Below are 26,431 nucleotides of genomic sequence, written 5' to 3'. Positions count from 1 at the left end.
CAACCCAAAACTGGGCAGACATGTGGCGCTATAGACCATCAGCAGCAGAATTCTATACTACCACAATCTGTAATCTCATGGTCCAGAGTATCCCTCATCCTTGATCACCGTCAAGCCAGAAGACCGAATTGGGTCAAATTAGGAGTTTAGAAGGGCATGACAGGAGCAACACCAGGCATACCTTAGAATGAGGTACATACTTAGGGCTACAAAATAGTTTTCACTATCACATCCAGTGGAGAACAGTGGAGATGATGGGCAACCAGATAGCTAACAGGAGGAGGCCTATGAACATTCCCATTTTGAACTGTGATGGAGCCCTGCATGAGTGCAACAAACAAGACCGAAGTGTTTACAAGTTTCTTCGACCAAAAGCGCTGAGTAGACAAACCTGCATGGCTTCCTCCCAAGGTCCCTACCATCATAGATACAAGTCTCCAGCCAATTCGCTTCACTCCACAAAACATTATGAGGTGGCAAAGTGCACTGGACATGGCAACATCCCAGCTGTAGTGCTGATGACCTCTGCAGTAGAGCTTGCCGCTCCCTTAGCCAAGCAGTTCCAGTACAGCCAAGACACTGGTGTCTGTCCAACAATGTGGAAGACTATCCACATATGTCCTATCCATAAAACTAAGGGAGGTAATTGGCTTGTTATCATTCGCTTTCCAATCATCTGTAAAATGATGGAGAGAGTCATTCGTAGTGCCATCAAATGACACCTACTCCTACCGAGACATCGTACAGGTTCAAAAACCCCTTTGAAGAAATCACATCCTCACCCAACACAGCGCAACTCAACATAAAGTTGCTCTGCACAATCCTTGCAAGCATGGCAAGTTCGCAACTTGAACTCGCCTCAGTAATCGTGCATTGCAGCAGCCATTACACAACCAGCATTCCCGCTCATCCCTGGTAAGGTAGAATCCCTGCCTTTAGTTGGAGCTATATTGCCTTTTTCCCTTTTTTTAATATATTCTTTTTCAAATACTACAACTTGATATATATATAGCACCTTTTAACGTAGAAAAATGTCCTAAGGCGCTTAAGTGGTATGAGAAAAAAAAGGACAAATGAACAAGATTAGGATGGATGCCCAAAAGCTTGGTCAGATAGATGGGTTTTAAGGAGGAGAGAGAAATGAAGGGGTTGAAGAAGACAATTTCCAAGAGTAGGACCTAGACAGCTGATGGCATGGCTGCTAATGGTGGGGCAAAGGGAATGTGAGCTCAAGAGGTCAGAGTCATAGTAAAGGAGAGTTTGAGGGGGACTGGAGCTGGAGACAGTTCCAGGGATAGCGGGTGAGGTTATGGATGGATTTAAACAGGGGTGCTAGTTTAAGGTTCAGGTGTGGGGGTCAGGGAGCCCTTGTAAGTCAATGAGGACAGGGCTGATGAGCAAGCAGGACTTGGTACAGGATAGGATATAGGCAGCACAGTTGCAATGAGCTGAAGTTTATGAACGGTAGAGGATAGGCAACCGGCCAAGAGAGCATTGGAGTAATCAAGCCTGCAGGGGACAATGGTATGAATGAGGGTTTCTGAGGTAATGCTGGATGCAAACAATGTTACGGAGGTGGAAGTAGGCGATCTTATGATGGAGGGGATTCGGGGTTGGAAACTGAGTTCGGGATCAGAAATGGTGTCACCATTGCAAACAGTCCCATTCAGCAGGAAACAGTGGCCAGGGAGAGAGATGGAGTCAGTGGGAAGGGTACAGAGTTTGTGGTAGGAACTGATGCCAGTGGCTTCGGTCTTCCTGTTATTTAGCCAGAGGAAGCTACCTATCCATTGTAATCAATTATGATTGACATACTATTTTATGGCAAATGCCTCAGGATTTATATAAGATCTGGGTTCTAGGGTGCAATATACACAGTGATCATAACTTCTATTTGTCAAAAAAGTCTAATATAGTTTTAACACAAAAGAATGGCAGTGTGCATTTTCTAAGCCTCTGTGTTTGTTCCCTTGTAACAGTATTACAAGCTATTTCTCAAGGGCCAGAATTACAACCAGCACTTTCTCCAGAAAGAGAAAGGAAGAAGGAAAATAAAACTGTAGGGCCAGTGGTTCTTTTTTACTCTCTTGTACTTGCTGAATAGAAGCTGGGAAAGCTCTTCTTTGCTGAAAAGCAACAAAAGGAAAAGAAATGGCAGTAAATCCCAGCTTAGTCAACATCCCACAGCCAGGCAGGCCATGAATGGACGCCTGGAGGGTGTGCAGCAAAGAGTCTGCCAAAAGCCACGGTGAGGGGCAGGTGGGCCGCAAATGGTCCCAGAATTGTTTAATGAATCTAACTGCCTTCTATAATGGTATAATTTGTGTATTTTATTTGTACATATAATATATATTAATTTGTGTGTTTAAAGAAATTATACGTTCGATCCAGGAAGCTTTATACAATTGTCACAGAACCATTGGGCAAGTTGCCACTCATCACTGCTTGATTTTTCAGGTGGAGCAGTTAATAACACACAGCCAGGACCTTCCGTCCTGTCAATATCTGCTACTGAGCTATTAAAGCAGCAAAAACAAAAAATGTTGGAAACGCGCAAGAGGAGAACGGAAGAGTTAGAAAAAAGGTAATGTTGATAGTTCACTGGCTGGGCAGGAGAGTATAAATTGTACATTTATTTGTTAATTAGATTGTTGCTCTAGATTAAGTGGACCTATCAGAAAGTAAAAGTAGGTGCTTTGTGATAAGGAACATAGGAACAGGAGTAGGCCATTCAGCCCCTCGATCCCGCTCCGCCATTTGATAAGATCATGGCTGATCTGTGATCTAACTCCATATACCTGCCTTTGGCCCATATCCCTTAATACCTTTGGTTGGCAAAAAGCTATCTGTTTCAGATTTAAAATTAGCAATTGAGCTAGCATCATTTGCCATTTGCAGAAGAGAGTTCGAAACTTCCACCACCCTTTGTGTGTAGAAGTGTTTTCTAATCTCATTCCTGAAAGATCTAGCTCTAATTTTTAGACTGTGCCCCCTACTCCTAAAATCCCCAACCAGCGGAAATAATTTCTCTCTATCCACCCTATCCGTTCCCCTTAATATCTTATAAACTTCGATCAGATCACCCGTTAACCTTCTAAACTCTAGAGAATACAATCCCAATTTGTGTAATCTCTCCTTGTGACTTAACCCTTGAAGTCCGGGTATCATTCTAGTAAAGCTACGCTGCACTCCCTCTAAGGCCAATATGTCCTTCCAAAGGTGTGGTGCCCAGAACTGCTCACAGTACTCCTGGTGCGGTCTAACCAGGGTTTTGTATAGCTGCAGCATAATTTCTGTCCCCTTGTACTCCAGTCCTCTAGATATAAAGGCCAACATTCCATTAGCCTTATCGATTATTTTCTGCACCGTTCTGCACCTTCAATGATCTACGTACCTGAACCCCTAAGTCCCTTTGGACATCCATTGTTTTTAACTTTTTACCATTTAGAAAGTACCCTGTTCTCTCCTTTTTTGATCCAAAGTGGATGACCTCACATTTGTCTACATTGAATTCCATTTGCCCCAGTTTTGCCCATTCACCTAATCTATCAATATCGCTTTGTAATTTTATGTTTTCATCTACACTGCTTACAATGCCACCAATCTTTGTGTCATTGGCAAACTTAGATATGAGACTTTCTATGCCTTCATCTAAGTCGTTAATAAATATTGTGAATAATTGAGGCCCCAAGACACATCCCTGCGGGTCTCCACTAGTCACATCCTGCCAATGTGAGTACCTACGCATTGTCCCTACTCTCGCCTTTCGCTCAGCCAACTTCCTAACCAAGTCCATACTTCTCCCTCGATTCCATGGTCTTCTATCTTAGCTATGTGGGACTTTATCAACTGCCTTCTGGAAGTCCATATAAATAACATCCATTGACATTGCCCTGTCCACTACTTTAGTCACCTCTTCAAAAAATTCAATCAGGTTTGTCAGGCACAACCTAGCTTTCACAAATCCATGCTGGCTCTCTCTGATTAACTGAAAATTTTCGAGGTGTTCAGTCACCCTATCCTTAATTATAGACTCCAGCATTTTCCCCACAACAGATGTTAGGCTAACTGGTCTATAATTCCCTGGTTTTCCTCTCTCTCCTTCCTTAAAAAACGGAGTTTAAGTTTACGGTAAATTCAAGAATTTCAAAAAGTACAGGTCATTAACAGCAATGAGGTGTCTTTGAATGCAAAATAGCTACTTTTAATGAAGTTGTATTATTTAGTGTGACTGTGATGGATTGTTACATTAGGCAACTAATACTGTATTGTGCCAAACACAGCTAGCTGTTAGTTTTACTGTGTTGACAAAGCTTCTTCCTGCAGGTTTATGCAGAGTCCAAGTGAAAGCAACAGTCACACATCTAGGTCTGGAGAGTTGTCCTCTCACTCATCACTCAGGGTTGGAGCAGAATTTCCCAAGGAGCAGAAATTAGTAGCAAAACCACAGACACCTAAACTGGGCAGAGGCTTTTCTGAAGGGGAGGATATTCTGTTTTTTGATACATCTCCGCCTTCAGCACCTAAACTGAGCCATAATGCAGATTCTAAAAAGGTAAATTTTATCATTCTTTTATATTCTGAGATTATATTACTCCTATTATTGACATGTCTCAGGAAGCAAAGCTTGTTGCTGAAAATTGTCATAGTAACTTCTGAAAAATATTTTTTTTAATTTAAAGTGATTGTTTTAAATCTATTTTCAATTTAGAAAATCGTGATTGAGTTCAATTAATTGACCTTAAAATGTTCATGTTTGAAATTCTGACCATATCCAATATCAAGCCCGTTGATGAATACAATTTGAAGATGTTTTCCATTGGCAGTGAAGATCAGAGTAGTTACCATCTACTGTTTTTGTGAGGAGCATTTTTCTTTTTCAGAGGTGGTCTGGATTACACACTGTGCTGCCATTATGATTAATGCACAACTGCTTTGCTGGAGGTGTAATTTAAGACACAATGCCTTTTTTCCGCCCCCACCCCACTTTCTTTAAATGTCCAAAAATGTTTCATTTCTCAACCTACTTTGTGCACCCTTTTGTTAAACATTAGTCAGACTAAAATGTGTGAACATTGGAGCTTCCCCAGATGAAGTATTTGGTAATGTGGAACTGAGTCAGACTAGGATGAGCCCCAGTTCAATCCCTGGTCTGCTTTAAATTAGGTGATCCCAGACAGGGATAATTGGCCACAAAGCCTCTGGATGGGAAAAATGAGCAAGGATACCTGCTGCTAATAGTTCTGGATACAGTGTGAACAACAGGGGAGAATGGGATTGGGGTGAACCGTAATGAGCTCCTGCCACCGCAAAGACTGCTGACTCATGAAGTAAGGCCACTTGAGCATGAAATCATATCTCCAAGTTGATGCCTTCAGGAAAGGAGAAGAGAAAATTTGAAGGCCAATCCCTCAATTTAATCTAGTCATTAGTCATTACCCACTTGAGCAAGCCTGTGCCAGCTCTTTGTAAGAGCTATCCAATTAGTCCCACTGACCTGCTCTTTTTCCCCATAGCCCTGCAAGTTTTTCCTTTTCAAATATATATCCAGTTCCCTTTTGAAAGCTACTATTGAATCTGCTTCCACCACCCTTTCAGGCAGTGCATTCCAGATCATCATAACTCGCTGCATGAAAAAATTTCTCCTCATCTCCCCCCTGGTTCTTTTGCCAATTATCTTAAACCTGTGTCCTCTGGTTACTGACCATTCTGCCAGTGGAAACAGTTTCTCCTACAAATTTTTATTTGGCTACAAATGATTTTTTTTGAATTTTCAATTATACCATAATAGCTATAACAAACAAGGAATATTGCTAGCTTCTGATCTATGAAATTTTCCAGATGGCAGCTATTAATAAACTGCGTAAAAAAGGTGCAATTCTGGCAAAGGAGGACCCCAATAGTGTGAAAAGGAAACTTTCCGACACGGGTGAGATGCCTGAGAAGGTGCTGGAGCGTATAGAGAAAAATCTTTCTCTCCCACTTGGTGAGTTGCAACTGAGGAATATCCAGGGTCTGTCGTACACTATCCTGCTGTGAGTTACTGTTTGATTTCTTTTTGAAACAGTCACCAGTTCAAAAGGAAAAATAAAACAATGTTCTTTGTTTTAAATCAGCTTTTATCTTTTTTGAGAAGAAAGCATTCTTGAAATTGTCAGGTGATGGTATTATCGATGGAACTGGCTTGCAAGAGTTACTAGGCCTGACTATATGAAGGATCTGTACTTTATAAATGTTGCCTAGTTAGTTTATTATTGTACTACATAGCTCTCAATAGTAAATAGGAAGAAAATATTGAGGCCCTCCCAATTTATATTCTACTTATGACCCAGTTCATGCAATTGTTCTCTGATGTCACTCTCATTTGAGATGTCATTCCTTGCTACAATCATGTTACCATGGACCAAGGACAGATGAGATTTTCAACCATACTGTTCCCACAGACCAGTAACTGAGTAACACTTATTACAGAAACAGTTACATAGTGATCAGGGACCAATGAGCTATTACTCAGACAAGCAGTTTGCCAGCTGGAAACTTCCTTATGTATCAAACAGGCTGAGAGAGAGCAAACACCAACACTCTAAAGTAAATTAAAGTGTCACTGAGGGGGGCAAACTGACTTGGGATTACGAGAAAGGTATCGTTGTTATAACTCTTGCCATTTTAAGCAGTTTTCCCAGACTGTCTTACAATCTTTGCCATGCCAAATTACTTTCCCCCGCCATTGTAATGTTGACAGAAACCTGCTGAATCCCTGTCCCTGCCAGCAGCTCAAAGACCTATCAATCAAAACGGAACAGTTCGATCAGCCGTATACTTGACAGCCAGAGATTTTTAGAAAATGACAGAAATAATTATCATGTGATTATCATTGGTCACTGAGACTTCTTAAAAATGTTGCTAACTCCATCTCAGGCCATCCAGCCCATGCTGGAGATCTTGTATATAGTTTTAAAAACAAAAACAAAAATTCTGGAGTGTTACTATTGCATCATTATAATTATCTGCCTCATTGTGCAACATCGAAAACCTATTAATGCTATTTTTCCCTTGTGATTCTACCCATTGCAAATTTGTACTCGCTGCTACTGTATGTGAAGGATGCTTTTCATTCCAAGGCTGAGGACTCTATAAACTAGGCAATCTTGTGTATTTTTTAGTGATTTGAATAAATACCAAAGACCTAGCTACTATCTTGTATATTAATATAAATGAACCTGCAAAGATTGCTTTTGGCTTTAGACAACATATCAACAAAATAGATCTGAAAAACAAATTTACATTTAGGTAAATATTAAAATACAAAAGACAATAATAGAAGTAAGGAGAAATACTGATTTGTTTTCAAGTCATTCAGTGTTTTGGAGTGGAGAGAAGTGAAAATAAATGAGACTCTTCTAGTTATTTTTGGCCACGTCCATACCACATCGGATTTGCGGGAAGCCATAGTGGCATGCCGCATGTATAACATTGCCAACCTCAAGCATGGGGTCGCATTAACACCACTATACTCTTATTGAAGGAGAAACCACTCAAGTAAATATTACCTTCGGGTTCTCTCTAACTAGTGGGCCATTTCCCATCTCAGTGCCACCAGGTCAACATGTTTTTAAAGTTCCAGTGTCACTGGGCCTTCCCAATAGCCAGCAGCCTGCTTCATGGCTGCAGGCTTGCTGTTAATTGTAGAGACGTTCAGCGTTTACTTACTGTCTCAAGATTACAGCAATATTAAGTGCAGTAAAGGACAAGTGTTTATAAAAGCAACTAATCACAATTCCTCTCCTCTTCTATTTTTCCTAAAGAGACCAGTGGTATAATATTCACAGATGGGTGGAGTACTACTTTTGTTAAAGCTCAACTCAATCATTTGTCCCCAATTATTCATTTGTCTCCTCGTAGGTAGCTGCACTGGAAGATCGCAGAACAGTTCTACTCCAAGCAAAAGTTGAGCACTATTAAAATGCTATGCTGTATCTGTGAAAGCGGTGGTAAAATAAACAAACAGCAGCATTTACCCTTGTAAGAAAGTTAATTCTGTGCCTGTAAGCTAGTATACATTTATGTTTTCACTGCTTGTCCAGCAGGGGTTTTGTTGGCATCCACCCTTTTTACCTGAATTTTCTTACTGGTGTGCTCCTCATGCTCTGAGTAGCTTCCAAACTGGCCTGTTGACAATTGAAAAGAAAAACATCTTCCTAAACATGTTCTGTGGTAGAGATAATAGTTTTTAAAGTATCCTTACTAACTGGATTTTTGCTTTTTTCACACAAATAGATTAGATTTTCCTGGGCCATTTCTCTTAAAGTGTAGCACTGCGCTTTCAAATTACATCTCTTCACTCCACTGTAAACTTGTACTGTTGGAAGGACTTCCCCAAGCTGTTTATCTGTCGAAGTTTTCAATAATGCATTATTTAACTGACCTCCAAATCATATGATTATAGCATAGATCAGCTGTATATATTACTGCCTCAACTAACCTTCAGAATTTTTTCACAATATAAATGATAGCAGTGATAACTTCCCACAAGTGTGTATACACTTAATAAGAGGATAGGCGAGAGCTACAACATGTATCTAGTTTGTCATTTGTAAATGTTCACAACCTAGAATTCAAACCTTCAGAGAAAACGTATGACAAAAAATCTTCTTGTTGATCATGTTATATGTGATGTTTACTAAAATGAAAACGCAATATAAAACAAATTCAAGCGATTGTGTTTGTATTTAAAATCTGTTTGAGAAGTGTTCAGATGATAGCAGGCATTTTTAAATCAATGTGGCTGTAATTAGTTAGTGAATAGTTGCTGTACTCAGAGCAACTTAGAATCTATTTAGCCTCTTTATTATGGTAAAATACTCCAAGGTGCTTTGCAAAGGCAGTAACTGAAGCTGAGCTGTAGTAGAAGAATTGACGGATGTGATCAAAAATATGGTGACGGTAAATTTTCAGGAAGGTTTTGAAGGTGGGGAGAGAGGAATAAGGTGGAGGAATGAAAACGTTCCAGAGCATGAGGCCAAGATGGTTGAAGGCACTGCCAGCAAAAGTGGTGCGGAGGGAAGGGGGAATGTGAAAGAGCCCGCACTCAAAAGCTGAAGGCATCGTCTGGCACGTAAAGCTGTAGTAGGTTGCAGAGGTATAGAGAGAGTGATGCTGTGGGAGAGATTTATAAATGTGGATGAATTCTGTGCATTAGGAGGAGGAGCCAGTCGAAGTTGGCAAGGAAAGGATGACAAGGAAGCGGAACTTAATGCAAGATAAGATGGCGGAATTTTGAGCTAGTTAAAGTTTATGTAGAATGGAACCCAGGAGGGGGCGAGGAGAGCATTGAGATGACTAAAGCACAGGTAAGGGTTTCAGTGGGAGTGAGGTAAAGGCGAAGGTGGACACTGTTTCTAAAATGGAAAAAGGTGGTATTGCTGATGGAAAGGGGTTTGAAGCTTAGATCTGGGTTAAACAGGACACCAGAGTTATACAGAGTCATGTTCAGCTTGAGCAAGTATCCAGGTTTGGGGGCAGGGGTGGGAAGACTACGATAGTTTAGTTTTTGCTCATCCCTGTTTGCTGTCAGCCGAGTAATCTGACAGCGTGGCAGTGGTCATGAAGATGCTGGCAGAGAGGTAGAGCTGAGTATGAGGATTTTAAGAGCATGTGAGACTGATTGACTGAAATGTCAGGCAAGAAAGCCATCTATCTCGCCACAGATCTCTACACATTCTTACTGTCCCATTAAAGAACTGGCATTAGCTGCAAAGAAGTACACAATGAAGGCATTCCTAATTGTACAAGGATTGAATTTTCAGAAGGCTTTTGATAAGGTCCCGCACAAGAGGTTAGTGTGCAAAATTAAAGCACATGGGATTGGGGGGAATATACTGGTATGGATTGAGAATTGGTTGACAGATAGGAAACAGAGAGTAGGAATAAACGGGTCTTTTTCCGGGTGGCAGGCAGTGACTAGTGGGGTACCGCAGGGATCAGTGCTTGGGCCCCAGCTATTCACAATATATATCAATGATTTGGATGAGGGAACTAGATGTAACATTTCCAAGTTTACAGATGAAACAAAGCTGGGGTGGAATGTGAGCTGTGAGGAGGATGCAAAGAGACTCCAATGTGATTTAGACAAGTTGGGTGAGTGGACAATAACATGGGCAATAACATGGCAGATGCAGTATAACGTGGATAAATGTGAGGTTATCCACTTTGATTGTAAAAACAGAAAGGCAGATTATTATCTGAATGGTGATAGATTGGGAAAAGGGGAGGTGCAACGAGACCTGGGTGTCCTTGTACGCCAGTCACTGAAAGCGAGCATTCAGGTGCAGCAAGCAGTTCGGAAGGCGAATGGTATGTTGGCCTTTGTTGCAAGAGGATTTGAGTACAGGAGCAGGGATGTCTTACTGCAGTTATACAGGGCCTTGGTGAGACGACATCTGGAGCATTGTGTGCAGTTTTGGTCTCCTTATCTGAGGAAGGATGTCCTCGCCATGGAGGGAGTGGAATGAAGGTTTACCAGAGTGATTCCTGGGATGGCAGGACTGATTTATGAGGAGCGATTGGGTCGACTAGGCCTAAATTCACTAGAGTTTAGAAGAATGAGAGGTGATCTCAAAGAAACATTTAAAATTCTAACAGGACTAGACAGCCTAGATGCAGGGAGGATGTTCCCGATGGTTGGGGAGTCCAGAACCAGGGGTCACAGTCTCAGGATACGGGGTATGCCATTTAGAACCGAGATGAGGAGAAATTTCTTCACTCAGAGGGTGGTGAACCTGTGGAATTCTCTACCACAGAAGGCAGTGGAGGCCAAGTCATTAGATGTATTCAAGAAGGAGATAAATATATTTCTTGATGCTAAAGGGATCAAGGGATATGGGGAAAAAGCGGGAACAGGGTATTGAGTTAGATGATCCGCCATGATCATTTTGAATAGCTGAGCAGGCCCAAAGTGCCGAATGGCCCACTCTTGCTCCTATTTTCTATGTTTCTATGTGTAGTGGCAAGCAGCACCATTGAGTATAAAATCGTTGGGAATGGGGAAAGATAATTGATAAGAAATTGAGCATTATTCACATCTCTGATCCACTGACCTTGGCAGCCTTGCATCTTACAAACCATTCCAGACCTTTTTGGGTTTTTATTGACAAACTGGTTCAGCATATATTGGTCATATAATGTAAACCTTGATATATGTGGTGAACAAATAATACTGCTTTTAAAATAGAAAATTGTTCAACTTTTTGCACATTTACATGTGAAGATTCTTAGCACTCAAGCCTTTAGTCCAATCTTTTTAAATTCTGTTTCTTCAGATGAAGGAAATGATGAACCAACTTTAAAGAAGCACCGTGCACAGCTGGAGTACCTGGACTCAGAAGAGTTTCAGAAAATACTGAATGCAAAATCGAGACATGTTGGCGCAGTGCAAGAGGTGCGACCAGTCAGTCTCTGTCTCTCCTCTCTAACTGCAGCACTGTACAGTATGGAATGGGGCCAGTTGTGGTTTACGCTCTGGCCAGATTTTTTTCTGTTGAAACTGCATTGACTAATCATATAATGGCACTCTATGTTCAGCTCAACAGAGACAGGGAACTTAATCATATTTGCTTTTGCTCCAAGACATTTATAATCTGGCACAGAAACATCACCTAACTCAGACTTTTTACAGGCTAGAAAATGTGCATTTAGAGCAATTTTTTTTCCTGTCTCCTTTGCCAATGTGCACACCTATTCTTTGTCAGGCAACATTGTTGCACTTCTATCTCGCAAACCAAAAGTTCAAATTAGTCCATTGGAAGAGAGCAATAGTATTAGTACAGGAAAGGAAAGGTAGATGACGTATTTTGTAAGATATTACTTGTAATTTGTGTAGTTGTAGACATTTTCTCGTCCACATTTTGTGTGAAGGATCATGAAACGTTCAATTGTAAGCGTAATGAATGTACTCTGTTATGCTTATTCCTACCCAAAGATGTTGATAAACTGCAGTGTCACTTTATAATACTGTGGTATTTAGCTCAACATCTTAAAAAAAACCTTGCAGACCTTGTGACAGAAAACTTGAGTGAATAGGTTTGAAAGTAACTAACTGCTTAGAGGATTGAAGGAATTTCTGGTCCCTGTGTAACTGAAGTACAGCAGCCTTGATCATTCATTTCATTTTAGTAGGAATGGAATTTTCATGGATGAATTTTGTCAATATTTTATAGCTACTAAAAGGCTCTTGTCCTGGTGAGCTTTATCTACATAGTTTTGTAACTTTCCTGCATGCTCCTCAACTATTATCAGTCACTGGTTCCAACAGTTAGTTAAGTCTGATTTTAATTTTAATGCTGATAGTGAAATATTCTTAAGAATAAATCTTTTAGATATCTCGGAAGAGAATTTTAATTGTTTTGTCAGGTCTGATATTTTCAGGATAAATGCATTGAATTTGAAAGACAGTTCATTGTGTCTAGAAATAGAAATGCTGAGTAATGATATGAATAAAATTTTGATTCATTAAAAAAAAAATCAAGAATTGAAGATGTAAAAACTTTCTCCTTTTAGATGAGATGGAGAGTAGTGACTTTGCTGATGATGTTTTAGCTATTATGTGGTTTTATTAAATCTTCAAAGCCTAAGTGCCATGCACTGTTTAGAACTGTGTCAATGGATTTTGCAAACCCTGCTGCATTTTTACATCACACCAAGAAAATACAATGCACTGTTAGTTCAACAATAGCCCTAGGTCAGTGACCATCCAGAGCTCCAGATTAGTTCACTGTCTGCCCTTCTTCGTAATTGCATTGCTTTCAAAGCCCATGTCATATTTCTCTTACCCACACACTTTGTAGAGCTCAATGCAAGAATGGCCAATAAGGTGCCAGGTTAGCATGCTTTTGAGGCATTAACCTAAGAACCAGATGGAGTCTGAGAACAACTTTCAACCTGATTGGACAGTTATGGGCCTGTATCATGGATGAAGGACAGAGATTGCACAGCTGAACAGTACTGTATTACCACTCAACCCTCAAGTTTTATTAGATAAAAGTTGATTGGCGATTTACATTTTTTTTAAGGTTAATTTATTTTAAGTGTCAACTGTCTCCGCTGATTAAGAAGGTTGTGAGTCAAGCCCCACTCCAGAGACTTGAACACGTAATCAAGGCTGACATTTCAATGCAGTACTGAGGGAGTGCTGCACTGTCAGAGGTGCCGCTTTTCAGACGAGGCATTAAACTCCCATCTGCCCTTTCAGGTAGATGTAAAGGATCAATCCCTTGGCACTATTTGAAGAAGAGCAGGGGAGTTCTTCTGGTGCCCTGGTCAACATTCATCCCTCAACCAAACCATCAAAACAGACTATCTGGTCACTTATCTTATTGCTGTTTGTGGGACCTTGTGTGCAAAATGGCTGCCACATTTCCCTACATTACAACAGTGACTACACTTCAAAAATACTTATTAGATGTGAAGCATTTTGGGATGTCCTGTGGCCATGAACGGCGCTATATAAATGCAAGTTCATTCTGTAAGTGAAAGGAGAGATTGAATTTTAAAACATCACGGTGACAGAGAGAATCTAAATATGAGTAAATTTTTGGCAATTTCCTGATCTTTAATTGTAGCCAATCTTGAATTGGCTCCTTTATACACAGTAACTAATAAGGTATAGTCATATAAAACATTTGTTAATGCTGTATGTTTGTATTATAGTTTTAAAACTCCATGATTATATTCTTTGTTTGAAAGTGTATTATCTATCCAGAAATACTAAATGTGATCTGGTAATAGGATTGAGAACTGTCTTATGTTTCAACAGGCAGAGCTGGAGCTTCAAGAGCAATATTTTGAACCACTAGTGAAGAAAGAGCAAATGGAAGAAAAAATGAAAAACATCCGTGAAATGAAGTGCAGAGTCGTGAGCTGTAAAACAGTGAGTGAATTTATGGGAGGAGAACTTTTGCAACCAGTGAACTAGTGTGTGTGATCATTTTCCGTTGACCTATTCAAAATCAAAGAACTCATTTGTTTCCTTATTTTGTAACAGTGTGTGATAAATTTGGGAGTCTGTGGTTTTACAACCCTGAAAAACAACCTTCTGAGAACCTGATGTAACTTTCCATCACAAACCTGTTTTACATTAATGCAGCAATAGTTTGGATTAATGAGAACCAACTGACTTCCTTAAAACATGAAAAATACCAGTAGATGTTTCTGCTTTACACCCACCAGCATTGACACCCAAGATTTTTGAAACAATACCTAAAGAGGAAAAAAGTTATAAAATATTAAGACTTAAAACTGATATTTTTAAAGTGGCATTTTAATTTTTCCTTTAGATTAATTATCTTCACCCCTTCTCCCCTTCTCAAACCAATCTCTGCACATTACTGCTGCACATTAAAAAAAGAACTTTCAGTGTAACAGAGCTGGAGGACAAGTTACAACAAGTCCCGTTCACCCATCACTCCTATGCTTGTTGACCTACATTGGCTCCCAGTCCATCAACACCTCGAATTTAAAATTCTCATCCTTGCATTCAAATCTCTCCATGGCCTTGCCCCTCCCTATCTCTGTAACCTCTTACAACCCACCAAGAACTCTGCGTTCCCCCAATTCTGGCCTCTTGTGCATCCCCGACTTCCTTTGCCCCACCATTGGTGGCCGTGCCTTCACTTATCTAGGTCCCGAGCTCTGGAATTCCCTCCCTAAATCTCTACCTCTCCTGCTTTAAGACCCTTCTTAAAATCTACCTCTTTGACCAAGCTTTTGGTCACCTGTCCTAATGTCTCCTTCATTGGCTCGGTGTCAATTTTTGTCCGATTACGTTCCTGTGAAGTGCCTTGGGATGTTTTGCTACGTTATAGGCATATAAATGCAAGTTGTTGTTGACGTAGATTCATGCTTATGGTCCTTGGCACTCTAATTTCTTAGTCCCACTGTGTATATAAAGAAAGATTAGGGCTGGACCATTCACAGGTTATTTATGTTTATCTGAAATCCACCAGCTCGGATCAGTTGAGACAGAGCCCCAGGGTCAGATCAGCAATGATTGTCACATTGTGCAGGGAGATAAGGGAATGGAAAAAAATAATTTTCCAAAAGAACCCCCAATTGTCACAGGTAGCCTTAGTGGAAATATTGGTTTTGCAGGACAGAATGCAATTGTTCTAATTGATACCAGGTGCAAAATATGTTTTCTTACATGTTTTCTTAAATAACTTCAGATTTCTTTAATCTGAAACATTTGTTCTTCGGGATGGATCATGTGTTCTATGGGGGGTATAGAACTTGCTTTGGTGCAAGTTGAAAGTGTCTGACGTGTGTGACATGGCAATAAGTAAAACAAACGGGCCGCTTGGTTTTACTGCCAAATCTGTAGAAATCATGCTATTTCTGTACATTTCCAATCATGTCAGACATCGAATACTGTGCATCGTTCTAGTCGCTGCAGTGTAAGGGAGCCATCCAGGTAATGCATAAAGATCAATATTGTTAGAGAGGTGACCTATGAGAAATAGCTTGATAAAAGCTAGAGCTCTTCAGCTTCAAAAAAGAGGCCCCTTTATAGAGGTTTATAGGACCTGTATAAAACATTAGAATAAATTTTCCAATTCTGTACATCCGATGTGGAGCCTTGTCCTTTAGGAGCATATATCCGAAAATCATGAGAGCAACCTTTTGAATTTGACATTGCAAGATAGATAGAGATGAGGAAAGCCATTTGACCCATTCTGGCTCATTCATCCAGGAAAGAAAAAGTCCATGTATCACATCATCTACATGTTAATTTATTTGGTTTTTGCCTACTCTACCCTTACTGGAAATCCATTCCACTTTTTGGTCACTCTTTTGTGAAGAATTTCTCGACATCACGACATTTGCTATTTTAAACTTACACCCCTCGTTCTACTTTTAAGATTTAATTTGTAATTATTTACTTATTAGTCCCCTTCTTTCAAAGCTAAATAGCCCATGTGTCTCCAGTCTTTCTTCGTAATGCAGTTCTCTGGCAATGGGGATCTGGCTTCTTTGCATTGCCACCAAGGCTTGAATATCTTCCATGTGTCTCTGACCAGAATTGGACATAATACTCGAAGTGTGGTATGACCTAACCACTATACACTTGAGCATTATTACTGTGATTTGTACTGTACTGTTTTGGCTATTTTATTAAGCATTCTATTTGCCTTGTCCAAATATTGCAGAGCAACAATCAACTTGTTAAGTGCCAGGTCAAATAATACTCCAGATATCCTACAATTTCAGCACCATTCATGGAAAAAGAAAATAACTTGCATTTATATAGCACCTTTCACATCCTCGGGACATTTCAAAGTGTTTCACAGCCAATGGATTATTTTTGAACTGCAGTCGTTTGTTATATAGGCAAGCGTGACAGACAATTTGGACACATTACTTATGCTGCCCAATTTTTCTTTCGATGTGCAATACTTTGCACTTTATTGATAAGGAATGACCCTTGGATAGGCTCCATGTGAAACAATGGGAGCTACAACTTCAAATCAGTCTGCGAGGGCTGAAGTACAGAGCGGGCATCGCAAAGAGAGTGTATCGTGAACCGAGTGGGAACTTGAGAATTTGGTGAGAGTGGGTGAATTGAAATTAAAACTTAGTTGAAAATTTAACTTCGAACTTTAAAACTTTAAAAGAAACAGCAAGTCAGTGGCAGTTAATGGTTAACAGTCAGTCAGCTGTAAGTGATTGCCTGAATAGGGGGTAATTACTGTGAGCTGGAAGCTGATTGAGCAGTTATAACTGCTGATCTCAAAAGTTGTATAAAGCAGGTGGTTATCTACTGAAGCACAGAGCAGGCATTGCAAAGAGGGATTGTGAACTGAGTGGGAACTTGAGAATTTGGTGAGAGTGGGAATTTGGTGTAGAGGAGGAAGGAGGAGTTTTTTTTAAAAAAAAACAAAACAGACTGAAATGTAATTATCTATAAATAAATATAGACTAAGATATGGTAGAGTAGGTTGTGTGTCTGGACTGCAGTATGTGGGAGTTTATGGACATCTGGAATTTCCCGAGCAAACACATCTGCAGTAGATGTCTCTGCCTCGAATCTCTCCAGCTCAGAGTCATTGAACTGGAGTGCGAGTTGGAGACACTCAGACACATAAAGGAGGGGAAGGAGCATCTGAACAGTTTGCACCAGGCCTTGGTGTCACCTTGTAGAGAAGTACAGGATCAGAACGGGGTTAGTGTGACCAACGGTGTACAGAGTAAGAGGAACCCAGGAGAAATAGAGAACGAGGAGCCACAGAAACTGATTCTGTCCGATAGGTACAATATACTTGCTACCTGTGAGGATAAGGATAAAGACTGTCGGAAGGACAGTCAGAATGTTGACCATGGCACCCTGGAGCTGGAAGCTGTCCAAAGTGGGGAGGGGGAGGAGAAGCGTGATGTGGTAATTGTAGGGAATTCAATAATTAGGGGGACAGATAGCATCCTTTGTAAGCAGGATCGAGAGTCCCACATGGTATGTTGCCTACCTGGTGCCAGGGTGAGGGACATCTCGAACCAGCTTGAAAGGATATTGGAGAGGGAGGCGGTAGGATCCAGACGTTGTGGTCCGTGTGGGAACCAGCAACATAGTAAAGAGTAATCAGGTCCTGTTCAGAGCGTACCAGGAGGAGAAGCGTGATGTGGTAGTTGTAGAGGATTCAATAATAGTGGAAAGGACAATAGAGTGATCACAAGTATTTTAAACTAGTAAATTGTGGGGGGAGGGCTCAGGTGGAAAAGGTAGTGTAAATAATAATTCTAAAACAAAACAAAGTAGAGTGATAGTCAAAAATTGTGCTTTAGGCACTACAGGTAAAGGGAAAACTAAAAGATGTAAAGTAATTAAATCAGGTGAGAGAAATAAGAAATGTGTGAGAAAAACATTAGAGCAGAAGGGCGGGTTAGGGTGTGTGGCCCAAATAATCATTCTTTATACAAATGCACGGAGTATAAGGAACAAATTGAATGAATGGCAGGTGCAAATTCAACTTAGAGGGTAGCCATTTCTGAGACATGGCTGTAAGACAGTCATGACTGGGAGTTGAATATACCAGGTTAAAGATCTATAGGAAGGACAGGGAAACTGGTAGAGGGGGAGAAGTAGCCTTAGTGATTAAGGATGAAATTACTTCAATGATAAGAGAGGATATAACGAGAGGTAAGCATGCAGTGGGGACTTCATGGGTAGAATTAAGAAATAGAAAAGGATTTAAGACTGTAGTGGGAGTTGTGTATTAAGCCTCTGGTGGCAGCTGTGAAGTTGCAGAATGTATAAATGCAGAGATTAGACAAGCATGTAGCAGAGTGGCTTTAATAGGGGATTTTAACTTCTGTATTGATTGGGCTAAGCAGACGAGCTCATGTCAGAAAGGTAGTGAATTTCTTGTGTGTTCATGACAGCTTTCTGCATCAATATGTCCTAGAACCAACAAGGGGGCAGGCCATATTAGATTTAATAATGAGTAATGAGCCAGATTTAGTTAACAGCCTAACGGCGTGTCAACATTTATCTAATAGCGATCATAATCGAGTTTAATGTTGCGTTTGAAAGGGACAAGCCCGTATCAGCTACTAAGATTCTAAATTTAGGTAAGGCCAACTTCAATGGGATGAGACGGAGATTGTCCACAGTAAACTGGGCAAATCTGTTAATGGGTAAAACGACTGAAGATCAGTGGGAGGTGTTCAAAAAAGAATTTAACGCAATACAGAGCCAATCTAGCCTCCTAAGGGGCAAGCGCTCTACTTGCCAAAAAAAAAGTCATGGATGACAATAGGTAAAACTAAAAGAAAAAAATGTACAAAAATGCAAAAAATAGCACAGATTCAGGCGACTGGGAAAGATACAAAGAACAGCAAAAGGTGACAAAACTTGCAAGGGATATCAAAATCAACACATTTTTACAATTATATTAAGAAAAAGAGGGTGATCAAGAGCAATGTGGGCCCCTTAAAAACTGACTGATATTGTAAATGAAAATAAGGAAATGGCAGACATATTAAATAATTACTTTGCATCAGTTTTTACTTTAAAGGAAGAGGTTAGCATGCCAGACACCCCAAGGAAACTAATTTTGAAACGGGATGGGGACTCACCATAATTAACGTAAGCAAATTAACAGTAATGAAGAAAATAATGGCACTAAAGAGTGAAAGATCCTCAGGACCAGATGATTTCCATCCCAGGGTTTTAAAGGAAGTAGGTGAGAACATTGCAGAAGCCCTAACTATAATCTTCCAAAGTTCTCTCTATTCAGGAACTGTTCCTTTTAGATTGGAAAATTGCACATGTCACTTTGCTATTTAAGAAAGGTGAGAGGGGGAAACCAGAGAATTGTAGACCAGTTGTCGGGAAATTACTAGAGTTTATAATTAAGGATAGAGTGACTGAACATCTTGAAAATTTTCAGTTGATCAGAGAGAGCCAGCATGGATTTGCAAAGGGTAGGTCATGCCTGACAAATCTGATTGAATTTTTTGAAGAGGTGATTAAAGTAGTGGACAGGGGAATGTTTATGGATGTTGTTTACATGGACCTCCAGAAGGCATTCAATAAAGTCCCTCATAAGAGACTGTTAGCTAACGTTGAAGCTCATGGAATTGAGGACAAATTATTGACCTGGTTAGGAAATTGGGTGAGCACCAGGAGACAGAGAGTAGGGATAATGGGCAGGCACTCAAATTGGCTGGGTGTGACTAGTGGTGTCCCACAGGGATCTGTGTTGGGGCCTCAACTATTCACTGAATTTATTAACGACTTAGATGATGGGATAGAGAGCCACGTATCCAAGTTTGCAGATGACACAAATAGGCAGCATTGTAAGCAGTGTTGATGGAAGCATAAAATTACAAAGAGATATTAATAGATTAAGTGAATGGGCAAAACTGTGGCAAATGGATTTCAATGTAGGTAAGTGTGAGGTCATCCACTTTGGACCTAAAAAGGATAGATCAGAGTATTTTCTAAATGGTGAAAAGCTCGAAACAGTGGAGTTCCAAAGCGACTTAGGGGTCCATGCACATAGATCATTAAAATGTTATGGACAGGTACAGAAAATAATCAAAAAGGCTAATGGAATGCTGGTCTTTATATCTCGAGGACGAGAGTACAAAGGGGTAAAAGTTATGCTATACGAAGCCCTGGTTAGACCACACCTGGAGTACTGTGTTCAGTTCTGGGCCACCGCAACTCAGGAAGGATATATTGGCCTTGGAGGGAGTGCAACTAGATTTACTAGAATGATACCTGGACTCCAAGGGTTAAATTACGAGGAGCGATTAGACAAACTAGGTTTGTATTCCCTGGAAATTAGAAGATTAAGCGATGATTTGATCGAAGATATTAAGGAGAACTGATAGGACAGATAGAGAGAAACTACTTCCGCTAGTTGGGGAGTCTAGGACTAGAGGACGTAGCCTAAAAATTAGAGCCAGGACTTACAGGTGCTTAGTTAGGAAACACTTTTGCACGCAAAGAAAGGGTGGTAGAGGTTTGGAACTCTCTTCTGCAAACAGCAGTTGATGCTAGCTCAATGGGCTAGCACCTTCTCAAGGGCAATTAGGGATGGGCAATGAATGCTGACCTTGCCAGCGACACCCACGTTCCATGAACGAATAAAAAAAATTGTTAATTTTAAATTTGAGATTGATAGATTTTTGTTAACCAAAGGTATTAAGGGATATGGGGCTATGGCGGGTATATGGAGTTAGATCACAGACAGATCAGCCATGATCTCAATGAAAGGTGGAACAGGCTCGAGGGGCTAAATGGCCTACTCCTGTTGCTATGTTCCTATGAGAGATGCCCACCCAAGAAAATCACTCACCAGCTGGAGATGTAGATTTCCTGAACTCCAATGGCTGTCGGGTAGCTTCGAAGTTCCAGCCTTTTTTGTTTCCAAACAGCCACGCTCAATCCTCCAGAGCGACCTAGCAGGAAGGAAGACCCAACCTGAAGGTCTCCATGCTGGCAATAAAAGTGCTGATGCTAATATTTTCTTCTATAATATAAGTACTTTTAACAAAAAGAACATCCCTGGACTTCACTTCACTTGTTATTATTTCAAGTATAATATGAGTCATTTTCTTCTATGATTTCACAGCAGTTTACATAAGTGGACTTCATCCCTAAAGTCCTAAATTTAACCCTGTCAGTTGTCTGTACTCACTGAATTGTATAACCCAGATAATTAGTGATGACCCTACTTACTGGATTTGCAGAGTTTCTCAAATGCTGGAATATTAAACAAAGCTGAAACAACTAAAAATATTTACTGTATAAATAATTTTGATGTTAAAATTAAATATAATTAGCAACATTTATAATGGGCTAATTACCTTATTGAGAAACATCTTCAGACAATAACTACTCTAGCTTGGTTAGTTCTGCCATTCAACCTCTTGTTCCATTTCCATCTTGGTATTGTTATTTATTTGAGTTATGGGGCCCGATTTTAAAAGCGGGGGTTGTGGGGGGCAAAGAAAATCGGGATCTCCTGGAGCGGGAAGGAATCCCAGCTCCAACACACCGAAAAACGCGCACGACTCAGAGCCATCTGGGTGTGCGCGCCGTTCCCAAACCTGGAAGTCCCGCCGGCAATTAAAGCCAGCAGGACGATATTTAAACCAGCAATTCAAGTATTTAAAGTACTTGAAATGTGCATAAATGTAATTAACAATGATGGCAAGTGATTTCAAAGCTGCCTCAACGTGTTTCCCATGATTTGTGAAACGGGTCTCTCAGTCGTCTGCACACAAGTGCGTAAGACAGGTCACCGATGGTTTGTTTCGCAGGGCGTCGCAAAACGTCAACTTCCCCATGGATGGCCTCAGCCAGATGAAGAGAGCAGTGGGTTTCTACTCTGTGGCTGGCTTCCCACAGGTACAGGGTGCAATCGATTGCACGCGTATAGCACTCCAAGCACCTCCACATGAGTCAGGATTATTCATCAACAGAAAAGGGTATCACTCCATCAACGCGCAGCTCGTTTGTGACCACAGGAAAAGATTTCTTCATGTGTGTGCCAGATTCCCTGGCAGCTGCCATGATTCATCTCATTCTGAGATTCCAACATCTCACCCCTCTTCCACGCACCAAACAGCCTTAAGGGCTGGCTCCTCGGAGACAAGGGATACCCCCTGCACACGTGGCTCATGACACCTCTGAGGAACCCAATCAGCGAGGAACAGCATCGATACAACGACAGTCGCATCGCACCAGGTCAGTCATTGAACATGCGATAGGACTGCTGAAGATGCCTGGATCAGTATGGGGGAGCGCTTCAATATGCATCAGCGAGAGTGGGTCGAATTATAGTCGTCTGTTGTGTCCTGCACAACATGGCGTAACAGAGGGGGTTACCGGTTGTTGAGGCCCCATGCCCTCATTCAGTATCCACATCTGCCATCAACATTGAGGAGGAGGAGGGGGAGGAACCCATTGGCAGAGCAGCGGCTCACCTGGCTGCTCGTGAGGCCAGGGAGTCACTAATATTTGAAAGATTCTCATAAGGACGTATAGAAAGTGTGGATAGTCCAGTCCTCAGACTACCTGGAGAAAGCAGCGTCAACACCAGCCCCCCCCCACCCGCTGCACAAAACAGTCCTACAACTAATTATATACCAACTGTGAACGCACCCACTGGGTGGCATCAAGTCTCACCGTTCATGATGAAGCACATGAAAGGGCACCATTACAAAAGGCAGTCAAGAATGGGCAAGACGTGGCAGTAGTGGTGAGAATGATAACATTTAATAAAAAAACAAATATAAATGAAAAACGTGACTGTCTATCTGGCACGTTTGTGCATACCCTTTGTAATCACAAAACCTCAGCCTTTCTCTTCCTGCTACTTCTGGTGCATCCCCTATGGCTGCAGCAGAGGTAGTGGCAGGTTGCTTATGTTCATGCCCTGACTGCCTAGCTGCTTTCGGCCTATGCCCTCTGGGTTTTGGTGCCCATGAGAGCCCCGCCAAAAACTGTTCCACCTGCATCTGTGTAGGGGCGGACTCGGCCACCTGGAGAGGAGGCAGCATTGCAGGTGCTGGTTGAGAAGTGAGCAACGGGTGAGATGTGGGAGCACTTTGAGTGGCGTCCCCACTTCCACGTCCCCTTTCACCATCATCCCTCTCCTGGGCCAGGCCCACATCACTCCCACTACCCTGCTGGAGAACAGTTTGGAGGACATGTATGATGCCTTGGAAGCCTTGTTGTAAAGTTTCTGTCTGCCTGTTTAAGGTGGCAAAATGTTATTCGCCGTGAGTCCAAACGGCCTTTTTCAGGGTCTAAATGGACTCATTTGTGACCCGTGCTTAAAGCTCAATGGAAGCTAGCCTTCTCGCCATTGCAGACATTCCCGCACTTACGTGCGCCACTATCTCAGACATTCCTGCACGTACCTGTGCCACCATTCCACTCATGCAGGAGGTGGACTCCTCCATCCTCTGCGCTATTGTGGAGAGTGTGCGTGGCACCTGTTCCAGTATCGCGCAAATGTGCTGCAGCCCCTCGATTATTCTCCTTTTAAAGGATTACCCCCAGGGTTCAGCACCTGCGTCCAGCTGAGCAGAGCCTGGAGAGGAGTGCGCCCACCGATGAGGACTCCACAGCTGCCACTGCTCGTGCTCACTTGTGTGTGGTGACTCACCAGGTGCCAATCCAACTAACTGACTACTGGGACCCACCAAGGTATGAGTATCTGCGCTGGTGGATGGCTCACTAAGATGTGACGGTGCATGCTCAGAGGCCGGGGGCTCCTCTGAGAAATCTCCCTCTCCCATCACTGAGTTCATTGAAGGGCCTGGAAGAGAACAGAAGGTAATATTAAGCATCATCACAGATGTATAATGTTGCGATGAGCATACTGAGGTGTTTTAACATGCCATTCGTTCTTAACATCAATTCACCAGACGTTTGTGGAGTGCCAGCCTCGGTGTCCCCAGTGGGCAGGTACTCGAGGATGCGGCTGATCTCCAGGGCTGCCTCCTTCGCCTCTGTGAGAACCACTATTTGTTGTGACCCCCCTCCAGTCCTCGCCCTCCCATGTGCATTTTGCGCTCTCTTTTCCTGCAAGGGGAGAAAGTGCACACGTGAGAGAGTGCTGGCGAAGTGGCCAACCGATGAATGCATTGCCTTGGGAGAGGCTGACCGTGAAAAAGATGCATCAGAGGGTGAGTATCAGACAGAGACATCTCTTTGGATGAGGATTGGGGTGAGTGGTGGTGGTGGGTTCACAAATGGGGAGAGGTGAGGAAGTGCTCAGGAAGTGAAGGTAAGTTGAGAATGAGCCTTAAGTGGGTGTGAGGAGTGATGTGATGGAGTAATCTTGGCAGTGCAGAATGATGATGGATGGTGGGGGGGGGTGATGTGCTACACGGAATGCAGGAGAATCAGTCAGTGTACTCACTTTTGCTGACCTAGTTAGCACTTGACCCAACTGTGGGATATTTTGCTCCTGCTGATAACCTCCTCAAGCCATGCCTTCTTGGTGGCAGAGACAGGGCGCTTCCTCCTGTCGAATGGGTGAAATTGTTCCCTTCTCCTCCTCACCTCGGCTAGCAGCACCTCAAGTGAGGCATCGCTGAATCTTGGAGCTGGCTTGACCCTCTGCTGCTCCATTCTGTCTCCTTGCTTCAGCAAAAGCCATTGATGCAATGGCCTGTTAAATCTAGATGCTCCAGCTGACAGCAGGTCATGCGGGTGCGCAGTCCGCCCGCTGTGTAGCTTTTGGACGGCAAACCCGAAAACAAGGTTAATGGCCACCAATTAAGTCGCGATCGCATGGGGAACAGTAAGGTTTTAGTATTTGGGTTACACATGCGCCCATTGACCCACCCTCCCCCCAGCTGCCATCCCGCCGGCATTTTAAAATCGTGCCCATGGAGTCCCCAAGCTGACCAAATCTCTCAACTAGCACGAGCTTCCAAAGTTCCAAAAAAACCCACTGGTTTTAACCTGTTATTATTGGACCATCTGCCTTAGGAAATCTCAAGTGCTTCTTTTCCCAACAAGAATGAGTAATGATCCTGTAACCCAATTAGTATACGAGGTTGTTTTGGTGCCTTATAAATGGGTTCCCTGGCAAAAAGACAACAACTTGCATTTATATAGCTCCTTTTAACGTAGTAAATCCTCCCAAGGTGCTTCACAGGAGCGATTATCAGACAAAAATTGACACTCAGCCACATAAGGAGATATTAGAACAGGTGACCAAAAGCTTGGTCAAAGAGGTAGGATTTAAGGAATATCTTAAAGGAGGAGAGAGGTGCCAAGTTTAGGGAGGGAATTCCAGAGCTTGGGGCCTAGACAGCTGAAAGCATGGCTGCCGTTGGAGGGGCGAAGGAAATTGGGGCTGCACAAGAGGCTAGAATTGGAGGAGCGCAGAGTTCTTGGAGAGTTGTAGGGCTGGAGGATGTCAAACAAACACAGCTTCCTGCGACATTTAATTAAGCACAACAGCTTACAAAAACTAAAATACATTTTCATCTGCATTAGTGCACTGCACTTGCATATTACCAGACAAGCACAGTGGCCTGTTCTTTCAAGAAACAGGAAATTATTCTTTTTTCTTTGCAGCCATTAGCAATTTAAGTTAGTGAACACTGTCAGAGCTGTAATATAAGCTGACACAATTCATATATTTGTGACGTATCCATTTGAAGCCCCCTGCTGTATTTTGCAACATTTCTGTAAGGTTTTTGCCTCGACACATCAGTACTCTGGTTTCCTCCTTCAATCCTCTGGCCTGTTCTCAATAAGATAGGATGCCTGTTCCCCAATTTTACTTGGTACATTTTTTGTTGTTGAACTATAAGCCATTTGCACTCATTCTTTTACTCTTTTAAAGTCAGACAGTAAGGGCTCGATTTTCGGACCCCCGAGCTGGCAATTAAAGCCGGCGGGATGCCACTTAAACTAATTAAGTAGGTACTTCAGGTTGTTTGCAGACCTGATTGACATGATATTTTAGGAGGGGTGGGATTTTCCAATCAACTGAGACAGTTCACCGTACTGGGAGAAACACTCCTAGTTGAAATGGACGTGTTGCAGCCATCAGCCTGTGGCAGCTGCAAAGGTCCATTTGACAGGTGGGGGGTGGGGGGGGAGATCCTCACTCATTGCAGGAGGCCACTCTGTCACTTTGGACAAAGTTTGGCCTCCACCACCCTCCTCCTAACAATAAAATTCACAAACTTGCACACTTACCCCGGTGTGCAGACACATTTACCTACCTTGCGGACCCCCTCAAACGTACATCTTCCGGATGGGGCCGCCATAGCTGCAGTCATGACCTCCTCGGAGGACGAACAGCATCACCAGCCTCGCCGGCCACACCATCCGCTTCTGACACGTGGAGCTCCACAACACAGTGCTGTGACACATCCACCTGCACAGCAGGAGGGAGGGCAA

General features: G+C 42.1%; 1 protein-coding gene across 1 annotated transcript in view; it reads left to right on the top strand.

The window, feature by feature from the left end:
* mcm10 (minichromosome maintenance 10 replication initiation factor) overlaps positions 1–26,431 on the top strand; it is a 67,334-nt gene that overhangs the window by 29,864 nt on the left and 11,039 nt on the right. Inside the window, exons 13-17 of the mRNA XM_068005383.1 lie at positions 2,458–2,584; positions 4,327–4,555; positions 5,842–5,986; positions 11,319–11,437; positions 13,811–13,924. Coding sequence (XP_067861484.1) covers positions 2,458–2,584; positions 4,327–4,555; positions 5,842–5,986; positions 11,319–11,437; positions 13,811–13,924 — 734 coding nt within the window. The remainder of the gene's footprint in view (positions 1–2,457; positions 2,585–4,326; positions 4,556–5,841; positions 5,987–11,318; positions 11,438–13,810; positions 13,925–26,431) is intronic.

Source organism: Heptranchias perlo, chromosome 24 (assembly GCF_035084215.1).
Source record: "Heptranchias perlo isolate sHepPer1 chromosome 24, sHepPer1.hap1, whole genome shotgun sequence".
In the NCBI taxonomy this organism is placed as follows: domain Eukaryota; kingdom Metazoa; phylum Chordata; class Chondrichthyes; order Hexanchiformes; family Hexanchidae; genus Heptranchias; species Heptranchias perlo.
Note: the sequence above shows the minus strand (reverse complement) of the source record. Positions and strands in the feature narration are given on the sequence as shown.